At 40.0% G+C, this 19,190-nt stretch overlaps 1 protein-coding gene across 1 annotated transcript in view; it reads right to left on the bottom strand.

The window, feature by feature from the left end:
- ighd (immunoglobulin heavy constant delta) overlaps positions 1-19,190 on the bottom strand; it is a 171,111-nt gene that overhangs the window by 133,215 nt on the left and 18,706 nt on the right. The window contains 6 exon segments of the mRNA XM_055193569.2: positions 8,422-8,709; positions 8,809-9,105; positions 9,198-9,491; positions 17,036-17,317; positions 17,418-17,714; positions 17,808-18,113. Of these exon segments, the coding sequence (XP_055049544.2) occupies positions 8,422-8,709; positions 8,809-9,105; positions 9,198-9,491; positions 17,036-17,317; positions 17,418-17,714; positions 17,808-18,113 (1,764 nt within the window).

The following is a 19,190-nucleotide window of genomic DNA, read 5'->3' as shown; positions in this document are numbered from 1 at the left end:
TCCCTACCCAAACCTTTCCCTAACCCCAATGCCAGGCGACAACTGTTTAATTTCGCGTACCTGGTGGTGTTGAGGTCCCCAGTTCGTCGGGGAATGACGCGAGGGGTGTACCCTTCGCGTCAACATATTGACGCATGGTCAAGTGTCGTCAAATATTGACGCCATGGGTGTGAGACCGTGTTACCTTGGTGGGACCCTGGGGCTCCTCACGACACAGATGATCCACCAGCTCTTGGAATGGGCGACAGATCAGCCCCTCCCTTTCAGGCAGAGAAGGAGAAACATTGAGGCCCGTGATGAGGTAGGAGTTGAGGAGTATCTTGGGTAAGATAAACCTCCTCGCCTCCAGGCCCTGGGCATATTACCTCAGGGCAATATCTCCCTGGGGAGGAAACGGAGCCTTGCCCATCTTCATGTCGGGGCAGGTGACTGCCACCAATGTTCATTGTTTGCCAATTGCCTCCTGGCGTGAAGAGACATGCTGTCTGGTGAGGTTTTTTGCTGGCTCGTTCGTTCTGTCATGAATTGTAGCAGGGAGACAGAACCCAGATGCAGGTGGGATAGACACAGACTTTATTTAACAGAACAGTGAAAGCAAAAACCCATGATGGGGCAAAAACAGAACTAAAACAGGCTGATAATAAGCGGAACGAAAACTTTAACAAACTTGAGTTAAACTTAACTTGGCACAGGAGCATAGCGGGCACAAGACCACAATTACAAAGCACAATAATACAAAGGCATTAGGCAACAACGAACTGGCACAAGATAGTAAACACAAGAACATTACATAAGGAAGCAAACCAAGTGGGGAACAGGTGACATGAATCAAACAATAATAAGGTGATAAACGAGGAGACAAGGGGGGCAGGGTCAGGAGACGAGACAGAAGGCACATGGCCTGAATAAACAAAGTGAGTGCCTTTACACAAAACATGGGACTGCCATGGTCCTGTCACTATGACTAAGAAACTGTGACCTGAAGACAGGACCATGACAAATGCAATGTGTTTGCGTGGTTTATGGTTCAAAAACACTTTAAATTCCATATGCTGTAGATTTTTGTAGTTCCAAATTTCCCTCTCTTCATAAAACGCACTGATTTTGTACAAAACACATCAATTTACAAAGCGCTGTGTCCTTGATCTAATCTGTGCGTTTTGATTGGCCTGAATACCTCTGATGTCAGCCAGAAATGCGATGGTCCTTACCATGTTACAGTGCTTTAAGTGGTCCAAAAGAGGTGCCTGTACTCTATTATTTTTTTTACTGACTCGACTCCTATATTGAAGGGGTTTTATTTTCAGCAGTCAACAGACGACCTTGTAAAAAATAATAAATCCTTTTATAAGTTTGTGAATTTGCTTGAGCTAGAAATAGCTACTGAACATAAATAAAATGTGCAAAAGTATTTTGAAAAAATACCATTAGAAAGAGCTACTGTAGAGCTTTTGAACATAAATAAAATGTGCAAAAGGTAGATATGTGAGTAAAATTTTCAGCATTGTTAAATGCTAAAACTAGTTCTTCAGATAGAAAGAGCTTGTAAAAAAACCTTTAAAAATACACCAAGACCATATCTATGGGTTCAAGAATAACAAAATAATGGCCATTTGAAACTCAAAAGTCATTTATTTTGTCCCATTGTTTTTCATTTTGCGGGTGGTAAAACTACTGTGCACGTCGTTCAAATTCATTGAAATTTCGTTTACTTGTAGTTTAGCAATAAAACTAAATGTCTATTACAATTTCAAGAATGTTTTCTGCACATCGCTTGAGGAAATCTGAAGTTGCGTAGAGGGGAACCAAACTGACAGCTGTGACAGCGGAGATTATCATGTACAGTATTGTTCAAAATAATAGCAGTACTATGTGACTAACCAGAATAATCAAGGTTTTTAGTATATTTTTTTATTGCTACGTGGCAAACACGTTACCAGTAGGTTCAGTAGATTCTCAGAAAACAAATGAGACCCGGCGTTCATGATGTGCACGCTCTTGGGGCTGTGCAGTTGGGCAATTGGTTGGAGGGGGTGTGTTCAAGAAAATAGCAGTGTGGCATTCAATCACTGAGGTCATCAATTTTGTGAAGAAACAGGTGTGAATCAGGTGGCCCCTATTTAAGGATGAAGCCAACACTTGTTGAACATGCATTTGAAAGCTGAGGAAAATGGGTCGTTCAAGACATTGTTCAGAAGAACAGCGTACTTGGATTAAAAAGTTGATTGGAGAGGGGAAAACCTATAAAGAGGTGCAAAAAATGATAGGCTGTTCAGCTAAAATGATCTCCAATGCCTTAAAATGGAGAGCAAAACCAGAGAGATGTGGAAGAAAACGGAAGACAACCATCAAAATGGATAGAAGAATAACCAGAATGGCAAAGGCTCAGCCAATGATCACCTCCAGGATGATGAAAGACAGTCTGCAGTTACCTGTAAGTACTGTGACAGTTAGAAGACGTCTGTGTGAAGCTAATCTATTTTCAAGAATCCCCCGCAAAGTCCCTCTGTTAAAAAAAGGCATGTGCAGAAGAGGTTACAATTTGCCAAAGAACACATCAACTGGCCTAAAGAGAAATTGAGGAACATTTTGTGGACTGATGAGAGTAAAATTGTTCTTTTTGGGTCCAAGGGCCACAGGCAGTTTGTGAGACGACCCCCAAACTCTGAATTCAAGCCACAGTACACAGTGAAGACAGTGAAGCATGGAGGTGCAAGCATCATGATATGGGCATGTTTCTCCTACTATGGTGTTGGGCCTATTTATCACATACCAGGGATCATGGAACAGTTTGCATATGTTAAAATACTTGAAGAGGTCATGTTGCCCTATGCTGAAGAGGACATTGAAATGGTTGTTTCAACAAGACAATGACCCAAAACACACTAGTAAACGGGCAAAGTCTTGGTTCCAAACCAACAAAATTAATGTTATGGAGTGGCCAGCCCAATCTCCAGACCTTAATCCAATTGAGAACTTGTGGGGTGATATCAAAAATGCTGTTTCTGAAGCAAAACCAAGAAATGTGAATGAATTGTGGAATGTTGTTAAAGAATCATGGAGTGGAATAACGGCTGAGAGGTGCCACAAGTTGGTTGACTCCATGCCACACAGATGTCAAGCAGTTTTAAAAAACTGTGGTCATACAACTAAATATTAGTTTAGTGATTCACAGGATTGCTAAATCCCAGAAAAAAAATGTTTGTACAAAATAGTTTTGAGTTTGTACAGTCAAAGGTAGACACTGCTATTTTTTTGAACACACCCCTTTCAACTAATTGCCCAATTGCACAGCCTTAAGAGCGTGCATATCATGAATGCTGGGTCTTGTTTGTTTTCTGAGAATCTACTGAACCTACTGGTAACTTGTTTGCCATGTAGCAATAAAATATATACTAAAAACCTTGATTATTCTGGTTAGTCACATTGTACTGCTATTATTTTGAACAATACTGTACCTACAAAAGGGTATTGAATAAAGGGCTCGTTATAGTCGTGCATAGGTCCTACGGCATAGCAGCGACGGCATAGGTTCCGCGTCGGTTTTCATTTATACTTTTGCGTCGTCGTCAATGTCGATGTGCAAACACACGCGCGACCGCCGGTAGGCAGTATCCACACATGTAACCACAGTAGCAGCACAAACGTGAAAGAAGAAGATGCTTGGCAAGTTAACCCACAAACGAAGAAGAAACAGCAACTTGTTGTGTATAATTTGAGAAGACCAGCTACGATGGAAGTAAATAAACAGCGACTTTTGATGCAGTTTGAATTAAATCACTCCTCAACTTGGCTCATCTTTGTTTTCACCGTCACAAACGGAAATAACTATGACGCAATTAGGAAGCGTACATTAAGGGCGCTCTGAAAAGCCGCAGCGCAGCCAAAGGATTAAATTAAACCTCTGATTTTTAAACAGATGTGCAAATGAGGGTTCCGGTATGCTAAAAGCACGTTCTTGGCGCACGGAGAGGTGGTAAGGCCAGTTCACACTGGTCAGACAACTACCAACTCCAACAGACACCAACAGACCCAACAGACACCAACAGACAACCACATTCTAAAGTCTCATTGACTTTGATCCAACAACTGCCAACAGGGGTTTCACACTGGTCAGACAGACTCCAACAGACGCGTCTGTTGGAGTCTGTCTGACCAGTGTGAAGTGGCCTGTAAGTGTGTTTGTTATAGTCCAAGAACATTTTTTTACATTGGATGTAAGGAACATGTGAGATTCTTATTTGTTTTCCACCAGTTTTGACACGTATCTTGCTTTTTTGTATACATCACTCAAAGTCCTTATTCCTTTACAGTGATTTATTCTTCTTCCAAATTTCAATAAACACTCACATTTGCAAATACAGCATAAACCAACGATGTTTTCTCAACAACTTATTTGAAGAGATTGATAAACTTAAATATGCTATATTACAAAATAATGAGATGATAGTGAGACGGTCAAAAGCTTGTGTTCTTCCACTAATTATGAGCACGTATAGCCTGTGCGTCGACAACTCTTTAAGTGAACTACCAAAAAATGACGTCACTGCACATGCGCTGTAGGAAAAATATAAACCAGATAAATATAATACACACAACAGGAACCGACTTATTAACAACCTCATTGTACTAAAATTACATAATAAAAAATATGAAAATAATAAATTCTCAATATGGATTATGGCTCTTACATTGGAGATGATAAACGTGTCATTGTTTACTTTGGGGTATGTACCTTTTGCATATCGTTAACATGTACTAATACACAATTACACACCACAGGATGTTTAAAACCATGAATAGGACAATAGGTGCTGTTTAAATCAGCTTGTACAGCAACCGTCATCGTATCTTAATCTCAGTTTTAAGAAGAATAAATATTGAATTAAATTCTCAAAGAAATAAATGTACATGCAGTGAATTAGAGAAGATGAAAGCAGCTCATAGCCTTACATTTCCACAACTAAAAGTCTTTTTCTCTGGAGAGTTGTCATTAATTTCAAGGACACTTACAGCCATCTACTGTGCGGAAAGGCATACTGCATCCCTGCAATTAGTCTGGAATGGATTATGCTGTGTGAATGAACAAATTAGATACAACCCCACCCTTGTGTCTATAATACTTATCTGCAAATATTTCTAAATCTAAAGAAGAAAAATACACACTTTTTTAGTGAGAAAACAGGCATCAAACACATTCTTCCACACTGTAAAAATGCCGGGTTATGTCAACCCAGCGTTGGGTCAAAAAGAGACAAGACCACCCACTGGATTTTTATCTAACCTATGGTGAGTTGTTTCAACCCAAAAACCTTAGTTGTTTAAACCCATCTCAGCTGGCCTTTTAACGTTGATTCACTGTCAACATCAAGAACAAGGCTGAATCTACATTGAATTACCTTTTGATTTTGCAGATTGAATCAACGTTGAACAAACATCTGACATTGCTTCAACCCAATTTCAACCATGATTTTTAAGCATTTTATTAACCTTTTGCAACCGTTTAGCATTAACTGTTGTGTCAACATTGTTTCAACGTTGAAACAAGAACTGACATTATTTCAACCATATTTCAATGCATTCAAAGTTTAAGGTCGGTCATGGGATTGTTAGGTAAAATATAAACATTTTCTGGGTTATGAAGCAGTAAAATCGGAAAGCCAACATGTTTCAACCAACAAGTGGTCTTCTTCAGGGCAAAACAACACACCTCGTTAGAAAACATTCAATAAACTAATCATGTTTGAAACAATCAATTTGACCTAATAAGGTTATCAGGTGTAAAAGATTGGGAAACCAAACACATAAACAAATCACATCAAGAAATAAAAATATCCAATAAAGCAAAAATATGAGTAATCTGAAAAAGAAAAGAAAATAAGTAACAAATATGAAATAATAAACAAAAAACAAAAGGTAAAAAGCATAGTCATCAAAAGAACATAGAACTCATCATAAAAAACACTTAAACTTTATGTCCTATTTAGACCTGGATAACGAAGCGCATACAACTGGTGGATCCAAAATGTCTATCCAAAGGTCTAACATGCTCCAAAACCTCAATTTTTAATAAAGAATCATTTTTATTGTGCATAAGTAGAAAATGAAAATAACCCAGAATACAACCCACATAGAAACCATGGTTATACCATGTTTTACTGTAGTAAATCAGTGGTTAACTGTAAGGGAATTCCTAAATGCTAGGACTAGATTCCTAGATGCTACTACTACATTTTTTGTGTGGGAATAAACTATTTTAGAAATGATTATAGGAGGGCGATTTGGCTTTTATTTGGAATTAAAACATTCTTTTGTTGTTTTATTTGAAAGTATTTTATCATTTTAACATTTTGTCATTTATGTTATTACTGTACATAATCTTTGCAATGATTAAGAAATCAATATTCACAAATCATCTAAAAAAACAAGAAATTGCTCATGCAGTCTTCACTCTGACCATAGTCACTGTGCATCCATAGAAGAGAGAAAAAAGAAAAAGAACGAGAAAGGCACAGGCCATTTTCCAGGCTTCCTCTAAAGATTCCTGTGTAATAGATTCATCCTTGTTTTCATTCATATAAATACCCTCTTCCAATATTTCTGTGAAAGCAAACAAAAGAAAATAAGAAAATAATAAGTGTATTGTTTATTTCAACTAAATATAAATTAAACTGGTTACAAGCATGCTGTCCTCATCCTTATGATGGTGATTTACCAAACTGTAACCTTATACCAAACTCTCAGAAGAAAGGTACATAAGCTGTCACTTTTAAAAAGCTATACATTTGAACCTAAAGAGTGCATAAAGGTACATACAGTATTGGTACCATGTATACATATCTGAACCTAAATTGTTAGGAACTTTTAAAGTGTACTGCCCAAGTGAAGTACCTTTCGTCTGAGAGTGCAGTTCTATAGGTATGGCCCATCATGTTTGTTTGGTTCATGAGATTACCAGTAGTTGCATTACCTGGTTTGGAGATGTTAATCAACTGGGTACCAGTAATATGAGTGACCCTGCATCTGTACACCTCTCCAGGTGCCCATTCAGCAGGCAATAAATGCAGGTAACTTTGGATGGTAAATTTTCCATCAGGACCTTTTGCAGGATCGGTAACCAGGACACTTTGATTAGACAGCTCATTCAAGCCCAGCAGCCAGGTGATGCTGATTTCAGATGGACTGAAACCAAATGCCAAACACACAAGCTCATTTGAACCCTGCAGCAGCTTTGCAGATGGAGCAGAGTAGGTCAACGAAGCTAAAGGACATAAAAAAATGTTATGCAGGACAAGAGTAGAGAGAGGTGAAATGTAAATGTAAATGGTATAATGCCCAGTTACAAAAAATGATAGAAATTGCTTTATTAGCTCTTTAAGTTATCATGATAAATGATAAATTGGATAGGACAATAGGACCACCATAAGATGACACCAACCATACAAGTCCTCTAAAGTAGCCGTGATTGGATTTTTAGATGACTCATGAGAAACAACACATGAGTACACGCCCTTCGTCCACTGTGAAGCAGGCAGTATTAAGGCACTGTATATTGAATAATCCCCAGCTGCAGTATGAGCCACAGGACTGTTAGTAAAGCGAGACTCATCCAACTGCGTGCCATTCAGTTGCCATTGCACAGAGATTTCAGATGGGAAGAAACCAGTGATCGAGCAAAGAAGACTGGCATCTTGAGATCCAGAGAGATCACTGTCAGAGGGTTTGAGGATCCTCACAGTAGGTTCTTTAGGGTCTGTGGACATGATAGGGAAATTATAATGACTGAAAACATTTGCAGTGTTGAGAGAGACAAATGATATGAAGGAACATGTGAATGCATACTTCTGGTTTTTGAGATGTTCTTTCCCTGTGTGACTTCAGAGCAAACAGGTTTAGCTTCACAGGTAAACACACTATAAGCATGCCATCTGCTAACCGGAACCTTCAAAATACTCTGCATGCTTTGAGTCCCGTTGGCATGATCTTGAGGCTGTTGTAAAAAAGGCTTCCTATTTGAACTATGTCCATCGATTTTCCACTGGATTGTGAAATCCTTGATACGATGACCAATAACCAAGCAGGTCAAAGAAATGTCAGTCATAGATCTCACATCACTGAGGGAGGGACCTAGTAAATAGACATCTGCCATCTGACTGCTCCGGTCAGCCACTGAAGAGGAAAATAAGAACTTTACTGCATGGATTTTAAAACTTTATTTTAACTTTAACAAGAATTAACTAGAGAATATTCATTTGTTTAAGAAACAGTGAAAATTTCACATGGTTAGTAAGGACATTACACCACACTGCAATCACAAATATTAAAAATGCAAAAATATATACTGTATACATTTTTTATCTATATTTATCAACATATTTAGTCACCCAATAACAAAATCTTATGGTTACTGACATATTTTACCTGAACAAATATTGATGCTTTTGTTAATAACATTGTGCTGATCAGTAATTTCACATGTAAATATCACCCCTTGATTCCAGTCTTGTTGTGGCACCAACATCTCACTGTACACTTTCAAACGTCCATCTTCACCTATTGTGACATCTACAGCTGTGTCAGTTGTCACGTTAAAATTTGAAAGCCATCTAATCTGTGGGTGAAATCCTGTCCCAGAACAAACCAGTTTCTGACGATTCAAACTCGATTCACCAACACTAGGAACAACTGAGAGCTCAATAGTAGGATTATCTGAAAAAAGACATCATCATAATTAAATGCAATGCAGCCCATAATCTTTTCCAGAACTGTTGAAATGACAGGGAAGAAAATTTGGTGTATATTTCCTACCAAAAATGTTTCCTGTAGGTTTTGATGTCCATTGTTTGGAAGGACTGTGAACTTTACAGGTAAATGTTGTGCCTTCCTTTTGGTGCTCACTGGGTATTGTAAAGTCTGTGGTCAGGGACCGATTGTTTTCAGAAGAAGGCACATCTGCACAACTGATTTGTGAGATATCAGCACCACCTGACTGGAAGGTGATGCAGACTTCACCAGAGGGAAGATCTCGTACAACACACTCCAATACAGCACTGCCTCCTGTGAAAGACCTCCTGATCACCACATGAGGATCTTTCTGTATATTAACTGAGAAGAAAAATAAGTTTGATCATTTTACCTCATTTAATGTTTATCAGTGTGATAAATTGGCACAGATCATTTTGTATATAACTGCTTACCAGTTTTAATCACAGGTTCCTCTACTTTGAAACATGGATGTGTAGCTTTACAAACAATATTATCTCTCAACCAATCTACTGTGGAGAAAGTCTGGTTGCTCACAATTTTCTGTGATCTGCTGGACAAAGGTGATTTGACTGGTGGTTTTGTATTGGGGACACTGCTTCCATTTTTAAACCATGCCACATGAGTGTTGTATGGTGCTTCAACAACACAATAAGCAGTGACTGTACTCTCCTTTATAATGTCTCTGAGATGGGGTTTCTTTACCGTCACCAAAGGCTTGGATAAATCTTGTATCATAAAGAACAATAGTTAGTTTTCCATTTCAGTAAAAATCTTTTTTGAGACTTTCATAGAATTAATCATGTACATAGTGAGTTATATTAAATGAATTGTCAATACAATACAGTTGAACCAGATTATACATTTTGAAACCTGTTAATTATTTGTTGTATTAACTGTGCATAACTTACCCTTGCACACATCATAGTTTTGTGTGATTTCCTCAGAGTTGTGCGTGACTTTACAAGTGTACATTTTTCACTGATTTTGAGCACTGATAGCTAGCTGACTTATTATGAAAGTAAAGCTTTTCTCTTTCTTATCAGCATTCTGAATTTTTTTTTTATCTAGCGTAAAGTGCTGATTGGCTGCTTATCCCTAAGCCACTGAACACAGTATGTTTGTCAAGGTAATAATCATTTTCTTGGCACTCTAAGAGGATTTTATCACAGTCTTGCCTTCTCAAGCAGAGTGATAATGGGCTTAGTTACATACTTTTCTGTTAACACATTACACACTGTAAAAAATAATATGCTGGATTTACTTATCATATTTTTTGCATCCACTTTTTTAAGTAAATTTTATTTGAAATTGTAAGCAATTGCATAAATTGCTTAAAATTCCACGTAATACTTAAAAAAAGGATGCAAAAATGATGCACTATATTTTTAAGTAAATCCAGCCTTTATTTCTCTCAATGTACATTTTAAAACCATGACTTATTAATACTAATTTGTTTGAGACACAGAAAACGTTCCACATGCTTACACTTTTAAAAATAAACATGCTTAAAAGGTTCTTTACAGCGATGCCATAGAAGAACCTTTTTTTGGTTCTACAAAGAAACCATTTAGACAAAGGTTATTTAAAGAACAATTTCTTTTATACATTTTTATAATCTAAAGAACCTTTTATCACATTAAAAAACCTTTTATGGAATCAGGAAGCTTCTTCTCTTCATGTGTTAAAGGTGCTTTAAAGAACCATTTATACAGAAATGGCATCGTGAAGCACTTTTATTTTTAAAAGTGCACTCTAAAAAATTTTGTTAAATGATGTTTTATTAACGTAGTTCGGGAGGAGCACGTCAAATAAACCACTTAAGTACTTCCAGCTGTCTATAATCAGTAATCAACAGATACTCTAGTACCTCCAGCTGTCTTCAATCAATGATCATCATATCTACCCAATCAGGACAAAGGCAAGCCATATATAAGTCACAGTTTGACTCTGCAAAGATCCTCTGCAGTCTTCAGAAGCTCTAGACCATGGGTCTCCAAACTTTTTGTTAGCAAGGGCTACCATAATGGATAAAATAATCTGGAGGGCAACTTTTTGATATAGTCTACTCAAAAATGTTTGTTTTACTTGTTAATATGTTTTAGTATTGTTTAAAATGTTAACATGCATAAACCAATCCAAGCTAATATAGAAAATATGTAATAAATAAATATTACAATAGTCTATTAATAGAATGTGCTTAGACCCTTGCTCTAGAGTAGATGTTACAGTCTCCAGCACGGCCAGATCATGCTATGGATCATCAGCAACAGCCATCGGCAACGCATGGCAACCTCGCAGCGTGAGCATGGCTCCGCTAGCGGCTCAGACCCAGGATCCTTCTCATTCTTCATGTTCCGACTGGAAACTGTAGAGCGAGGCTGCCTTCGCTACCGGCACAGGCCCGGACACCCTATTTGCTTCCTTCTTCCATTATTTGCCATTCCAAAGCGTGAGCATGTCTCCGCTAGTGGAACAGGCTTCTCCTTCTAATCCTGTACTCTGGCTGTGTCCTAACCGAACACTGTAGCGTGAGGCTGCCTCCGCTACCGGTACAGGCCCAGACGCCCTATATTCTTCTCTTCCTCAGCTTCCTCCTTCCATTATTCGCCATTCCTAAGCGTGAGCATGGCTCCGCTAGCGGCTCAGACCCAGGATCCTTCTCATTCTTCATGTTCCGACTGGAAACTGTAGAGCGAGGCTGCCTTCGCTACCGGCACAGGCCCGGACACCCTATTTGCTTCCTTCTTCCATTATTCGCCATTCCAAAGCGTGAGCATGTCTCCGCTAGTGGAACAGGCTTCTCCTTCTAATCCTGTACTCTGGCTGTGGCCAAACCGAACACTGTAGCGTGAGGCTGCCTCCGCTACCGGTACAGGCCCAGACGCCCTATATTCTTCTCTTCCTCAGCTTCCTCCTTCCATTATTCGCCATTCCTAAGCGTGAGCATGTCTCCGCTAGTGGAACAGGCTTCTCCTTCTAATCCTGTACTCTGGCTGTGGCCAAACCGAACACTGTAGCGTGAGGCTGCCTCCGCTACCGGTACAGGCCCAGACGCCCTATATTCTTCCCTTCCTCAGCTTCCTTCCATTATTCGCCATTCCTTAGCGTGAGCCTGTCTCCGCTAGTGGAACAGGTTTCTCCTTCTAATCCTGTCCTCTGGCTGTGGCCTGACCGAACACTGTAGCGTGAGGCTGCCTCCGCTACCGGTACAGGCCCGAACGCCATATATTCTTCTCTTCCACAGCTCCATTCTTCTATTCTCCTGCCCCCCAAGCGAAAGCCTACCTCTGCTTGGTGGAATTTGTAAAAAGTGTGTAGGATGTTTTCACCAGCAGGTGGTGCCATATCTAGGCTTTTCTAGTGCTTAGAAATAGTGAATCATTGTTGAAGCAATTAGATTCGAAGCTTCGCTTTACCATCAGTATTCATTGCCCGGCCTCGAGCACAGTTTAAACCCGGCTACGTTGAAAGCCTCCCGTCCCAAAATACTATTTGTGACGACTAATGATGTCTGTTTAGTTTGTGAACGAATCATTATCTTGAACTGGTTCTTTAAGGCAAACAAGTTAAAACCGTTCCCCAATTCGGACTGAATCATTTTAAACATTTGTGTCTCCAAACAGCAACGATCCAGAAGTTACTCACTTTCAGACCTGCTCAACAGCCACCCCGACTCGAAATAAGACAATATTCCCGTTCATAATCTGTATCCACCATACATCTTGGGCATGCATGTAACGAATAGTAAATGTTCAACATCAGTACGCTTCCATGCTGATACCATTTTGCATAAACTGAGGAGATGACTGACGGGCAAAATGTAAGTTTATTTAACATTAACATAAAATGTATAAAAAAAAAAAAAAAAAAAAATCGCACAATATCAGCCAGTGGTCTGTTATATTAAACAGGGTTTTCATTAAAACATGTAACAAGGTGTTAACCCTAATGGCACAGGTACACCTCGAAGACGTCTATTTGATGTCTGCGTTTACATCTGCAAGACGTATTTAGATTTTTTGCTCATTTGCAACGTGTCTCTGAGACGTTTCCTAAAAGATGTCATATTGACATGTTGAAGATGCCTGCAAGACGTTTTTTAATTTAGAATGCATATAAAGCAGCTCATTCTTAAACCTTTGTAAGATGTTTTACACACCAGATGTGTTCCAGATCTCCAGATCTTTAACAGACATCTTGCAAACGTACCTATCTGGGAAACGTCATACGTACACGCATTCAACTTACTGTCATATAAAGATTATATTTTAGTTACTTAAACACGGCTTTTGATAAACGCTATCCAAGATTTTCTCTTCACTATTATAACATTGATCAAGTTGTAACCCTGATCAAAAACATCAGTCTTGGTGCTCGGCTGGCAAAGTAGGTATCACCTGTGCATTTAAAAGTGATGCTCAGTCATCTGGATTCATGGGATAGAGAATTTTTACTTGCCTGCAAAGATACCAGAGATTTTTTATATGCTTCTAGAAGCATTTGATGGGTTCTCCTTAACAACTTTGCAATTCCTACGTCGTTTACCTTTTAGATGATTTATTAAACATCTCGATCCCAGACTGCATTGGCTTGATGCTTAACCTGCAGCCACAACTTCATTCATCCATGATTTACAGCAGAACCGGACATGATAGCTTTTAAAAACAATATACAATTATCAACCTTGCGTGTGTGTATATATTGAGGTCACGCACTTGCTCGTCCATGCATGCTTTGAATCTCTCATTCAGCGCCTGGAAGATCGTTTTCAAGTTTCATCTATCTTATTAACTTTTTAACACCACTCAAGTTCCAAATTTTATCTCTTAATAACCCCTTTTAACATTAAGCAAGTCCTGCATTTTATTTTCAAAACAAAAATTACGCAGTGGAATCGCCAGTGTTGGATGTATGCTGCTGGTGTTTATAAGAGTGGATTTGACGCTGGTGATTTTGCTGTGTTCAGATTCAAACAATTTTGAGATCGTTACGAATACAAAAACAAACTCCGCTGCTCACCCCTAGTCCACATGCACTGACCATAAAACATAATACAATATACCATACAATACAAACTATACAAGTACACAAAACATTTATAATTTATAATTATCATTATTATCATTATTATTAACCAACATCAATTCAAAAGTCTGATCGACGTAGGTACGAGGATTTCTTAAAGCAACTACATTTACACACAGCCAGCTATATTGTATACTCAATAAATTTCCTGCTGCAACAATTATGTTTTCCCTGCTCCCGCAGAAGTTTAGTTTTCAACCGCCGCAGTGATGTTTCCTATGCTCTAACGGAGGGTCAGTTTTTTCCACTGCTGCGGTAGTGATGCTTGCTCTAACCGCTTCCACATCAAAAAAGCGCACCAAACTCTTATCAGCAAACCAACTCTAACCCGTTCGATTGTCGGAGGGGCTTAGCCATACGATCGCAGGGAGTATTGAACTCTCTTAGAATGGTGCTAGAGCCCTCCCAATTGGTAATAACTTAACGTATTCAAGTCTACATCAACAGGGGCTTACCCATCCAATCCCAGCGAGTATTGAACTCCCGTTGGACGCCGCAAAGCCCTCCAAATCTAAAATAACCAAACATCCATCTTGTCATCAGCGAGGGCTTACCCGTCCGATCGCAGTGAGTATTGAACTCCCGTTGGATGCCGCAAAGCCCTCCAAATCTAAAATGACCAAATGTATCAAAAATAACAAAAGGACACCAAGGCACTCTTCTTAATTATAAAACCGCTTTAATAAAGATGCTAGTTCATAATGGAACTTAAAAATACCACCAACATGTTTCGGCCTACATCCAGGCCTTCAAATGTACCAAATGTACACCTTATAGTCAGCAGGGGCTTAACCGCCTGATCACATTGAGTACTGAAGTCCTGACAGACGCCGCAAAAGTCCACCAAATCAAAAATAACCAAACATCCACCTCGTCATCAGCGATGGCTTACCCGTCCGATCGCAGTGAGTATTGAACTCCCGTCGGACGCCGCAAAGCCCTCCACATCTAAAATAACCAAATGTATCAAAAAATAACAAAAGGACACCAAGGCACTCTTCTTAATTATAAAACCGCTTTAATAAAGGTGCTAGTTCATAATAGAACCTAAAAATACCACCAACATGTTTCGGCCTACATCTAGGCCTTCAAATGTACTAAATGTACACCTTATAGTCAGCAGGGGCTTAACCGCCTGATCACATTGAGTACTGAAGTCCTGCCAGACGCCGCAAAGTCCACCAAATCAAAAATAATCAAACATCCACCTCGTCATCAGCAATGGCTTACCCGTCCGATCGCAGCGAGTATTGAACTCCCGTCGGACGGGTTCCGATCGCAGCGAGTATTGAACTCCCGTCGGATGCCGCAAAGCCCTCCCAAATAAATTGTCCACCTCATCGCCAATGGAGGGCTTACCCATCCGATCGCAGTGAGTATTGAACTCCCGTCGGATGGGTTTCGATCACAGTGAGTATTGAACTCCCGTCGGATGCCGCAAAGCCTTTCTAATACAAATCGTCCACGTCATCGACAAACGGGGTCTCACCCGTCCGATCGCAGCGAGTATTGAACTCCCGTCGGACGGGTTCTGATCGCAGCGAGTATTGAACTCCCGTCAGATGCCGCAAAGCCCTCCTGATATAAATTGTCTACCTTATCATCAGTGAGGTGCTTACTCGTCCGATCGCAGCGAGTATTGAACTACCGTCGGACGGGTTCCGATCACAGTGAGTATTGAACTCCCGTCGGATGCTGCAAGACCTTCCCAGTATAATTCATTCACCCCATCATCAGTGAGGGCTTACTCGTCCGATCGCAGTGAGTATTGAACTCCTGTCGGACGAGTTCCGATCGCAGCGAGTATTGAACTCCCGTCGGATGCCGCAAAGCCCTCCCAAATAAATTGTCCACCTCATCGCCAATGGAGGGCTTACTCGTCCGATCGCAGCGAGTATTGAACTCCCGTCGGACGGGTTCCGATCACAGTGAGTATTGAACTCCCGTCGGATGCTGCAAGACCCTCCCAATATAATTCATTCACCCCATCATCAGTGAGGGCTTACTCGTCCGATCGCAGCGAGTATTGAACTCCCGTCGGATGGCTCTGATTTCAGCGAGTATTGAACTCCCGTCGGAGGCCGCAAAAAGCCCTCCAAATATAAACCGTCCACATAATTTTCAACCGAGGCTTTCCTGTACAATCACAGTGAGTATTGAACTTCCGTCAGACGGTTCCAATCGCAGCGAGTATTGAACTCCCAACGGATGCATAGCAAACACAGCCAACATCAGCCTCATCATTTCTATTTTGGGGGGGTACAGTTCCCGGCTGCTGTCCGAATAAGTTAATTTTGCTTTTTGGGGGGATACTCTGTGTTCGGGCCCATTTCCGAGCTCAGAGCCCTCTCCCCGGACAGCACGCCAAATACGTTTACTAATTTAATCTTACCAACTTATTTGTAAGTGTGAACTCGTGAAATGATGTTTTATTAACGTAGTTCGGGAGGAGCACGTCAAATAAACCACTTAAGTACTTCCAGCTGTCTATAATCAGTAATCAACAGATACTCTAGTACCACCAGATGTCCTCAATCAGTAATCATCATATCTACCCAATCAGGACAAATGCAAGCCATATATAAGTCACAGTTTGACTCTGCAAAGATCCTCTGCAGTCTTCAGAATCCCTCCACCACCCCATCACCTCTCACTCACCAGGTTAATTCCTAAACTGGGGGGGGATACTCTGCGTTCGGGCCCATTTCCGAGCTCAGAGCCCTCTCCCCGGACAGCACGCCAAATACGTTTACTAATTTAATCTTACCAACTTATTTGTAAGTGTGAACTCGTGAAATAACATGAAATGTAGTTCATTGGCTGGTAATCATAGGGGAACCATTTTAGTGCTACACAGAACTTATGTGGAACCTGTGTATCAACTGCGTAGAACCATATTGTCATGCTTTGGCACAACTAATGGTTCTACAGAGGTGCAATATAGCGCTAAAAATGGTTCCCAGATGATTACAAGCCTTTAGTTCTTTTAAGCACCATTTTTAGAGTATGTAGTGAGGACATTGCATCACACTGCACTATATCACAAATGTCAAAAATGCACAAAAAATAAACATACATTTGAATTATATTGCAGTACAACATCTAAGATTTAGCCTATCTACATATTTAGTCACCCCCCCAAAATAAAAATGCAATGATTACTGACGAATTTTACATATTTTACCTGAACAAATATTGATGCTTTTGTTAATATTATTGTGCTGATCAGAAATTTCACATATCACCCCTTGATTCCAGTCTTGTTGTGGCACCAACATCTCACTGTACACTTTCAAACGGCCATCTTCACCTATCGTGACATCTACATCTACTCCAGATTTCACGTTAAAATTTGAAAGCCATTTGATCTTTGGGTCAAAACCTGTCCCAGAACAAACCAGTTTCTGAGAATTCAAACTCGATTCACCAACACCGGGAACAACCGAGAGCTCAATAGTAGGATTATCTGAAAAAAAAACATCATCTTTATTAAATGCAATGCAGCCCATAATCTTTTCCAGAACTGTTGAAATGACAGCGGAGAAAATTTGGTGTATATTTCCTACCAAAAATGTTTCCTATAGGTTTTGATGTCCATTGTTTGGAAGAACTGTGAACTTTACAGGTAAATGTTTTGCCTTTACTTTGGTGCTTTTTGGGTATTGTAAAGTCTGTGGTCAGGGACTGATTGTTTTCAGAAGAAGCCACATCTGCACAACTGACTTGTGAGATATCAGCACCATCTGACTGGAAGGTGATGCAGACTTCACCAGAGGGAAGATCTCGTACAACACACTCCAGTACAGCACTGCCTCCTGTGAAAGACCTCCTGATCACCACAACAGGATCTTTCTGTATATTAACTGGGGAGAAAAAAAAACTTTGATCATTTTGCCTCATTTAATGTTTAGCAGTGTGAAAAATTGGCACAGATCATTTTGTATATAACTGCTTACCAGTTTTAATCACAGGTTCCTCTACTTTGAAACATGGATGTGTAGCTGTACAAACAATTGTTTTAAACCCCAACCAATCTTCTCTGGAGAAAGTCTGGATGCTCTTAATAATCTGTGATCTGCTGGACAAAGGTGATTTGTATGTTTCTCTTTTGGTAGCACTTCTTCTTACACCATTTACCAACCATGACACCTCAGTGTTGTTTGGTGCTTCAACAGAACAAGTAGCTGTGACTGTCTTCTCCTTCATAATTTCTCTGAGATGGGGTTTCTTTACTTTTATCAAAGGCTTGGATGAATCTTGTGCTGTACAGATGAAATTGTTTCAATTTCGGTAAAATTCTTTTTCAAACTATTATGTATTCAATCATAGGATTATGTTTATAGACATTTTGATTAATCATACAACACATTTGAATGATTTCCTCAGAGTTGTGGGTAGCTTTACAATTATTTTGTTCTAATTCTGACGTATAAAAGTAAAGGTTTTCTATTTCTTATCAGTATTCGGAAGCTAAGTGCTAATCTTGTGCTCATCCCTAAGCCACTGTACAGTAAGTTTGTCAGAGTATTAATTATTTACTTGGCACTCTAAGGGATCGATCACACCAAATGCGTTTATGGCAGTTGCAGGCGCCTTTTTTTGAATGATTTTCTATGGGCAATGAGCACTCTGCACACCGTTTATGCACAATGAATGCCAGCACCCCAACGTCATTCATGTTTTTTCATTGTCCAAACGAATGAGGGGAGAGGCGGGCCTTCCGTTGTGATGACGGAAGTTTAGAGTTGCTTGGGACAAATGGACTGAAATGCTTACTGTCTCCTGCGTGTTTGTGCACCTCTCACCCTTGATCAAGCTCAGAGAAAGCATCCTCTTTTTAAAGTTTCTGCTTTTATGACAGTTAACAGCAAAAAAGCACTCACACTTCAATATTTGATTGACAGGATAGCTGCCTCGGTGGTTGCCTAGCAATATAAAAAGCCGTGCCGCACTACTCTATTTTTAAAGTGACCAAAAAAAGGCAGTGCTGCGCGCCTTGTGTTTCCAAGCGTTTAAAGGCGGAGTCCACAATGTTTGAAAAACGCTTTGGAAAAGGAGACGGGCCGACTACCAAAACACACTTATAGCCAATCAGCAGTAAGGAGCATGTCTACTAACCGACATCCTTGCCGGGTTGCGTATGTCTGGGGCGGGTCTATCAACAGAAGGTCCAGATTCTATTGGGGTGCCCTTGTTTAGGTGATTGTTGGGGTGTGGTGCCCTTGTTTAGGTGATTTCAAATATCAACATTGGCTTTCCAACATCATGGACTCCCTCTTTAAAACGCGCTTGGTGTGATTAGCCCCTAAGAGGATTTTATTACCATCTTGCCTGCTCAG

This window comes from Misgurnus anguillicaudatus, chromosome 19 (assembly GCF_027580225.2).
Source record: "Misgurnus anguillicaudatus chromosome 19, ASM2758022v2, whole genome shotgun sequence".
Taxonomy (NCBI): domain Eukaryota; kingdom Metazoa; phylum Chordata; class Actinopteri; order Cypriniformes; family Cobitidae; genus Misgurnus; species Misgurnus anguillicaudatus.
Note: the sequence above shows the minus strand (reverse complement) of the source record. Positions and strands in the feature narration are given on the sequence as shown.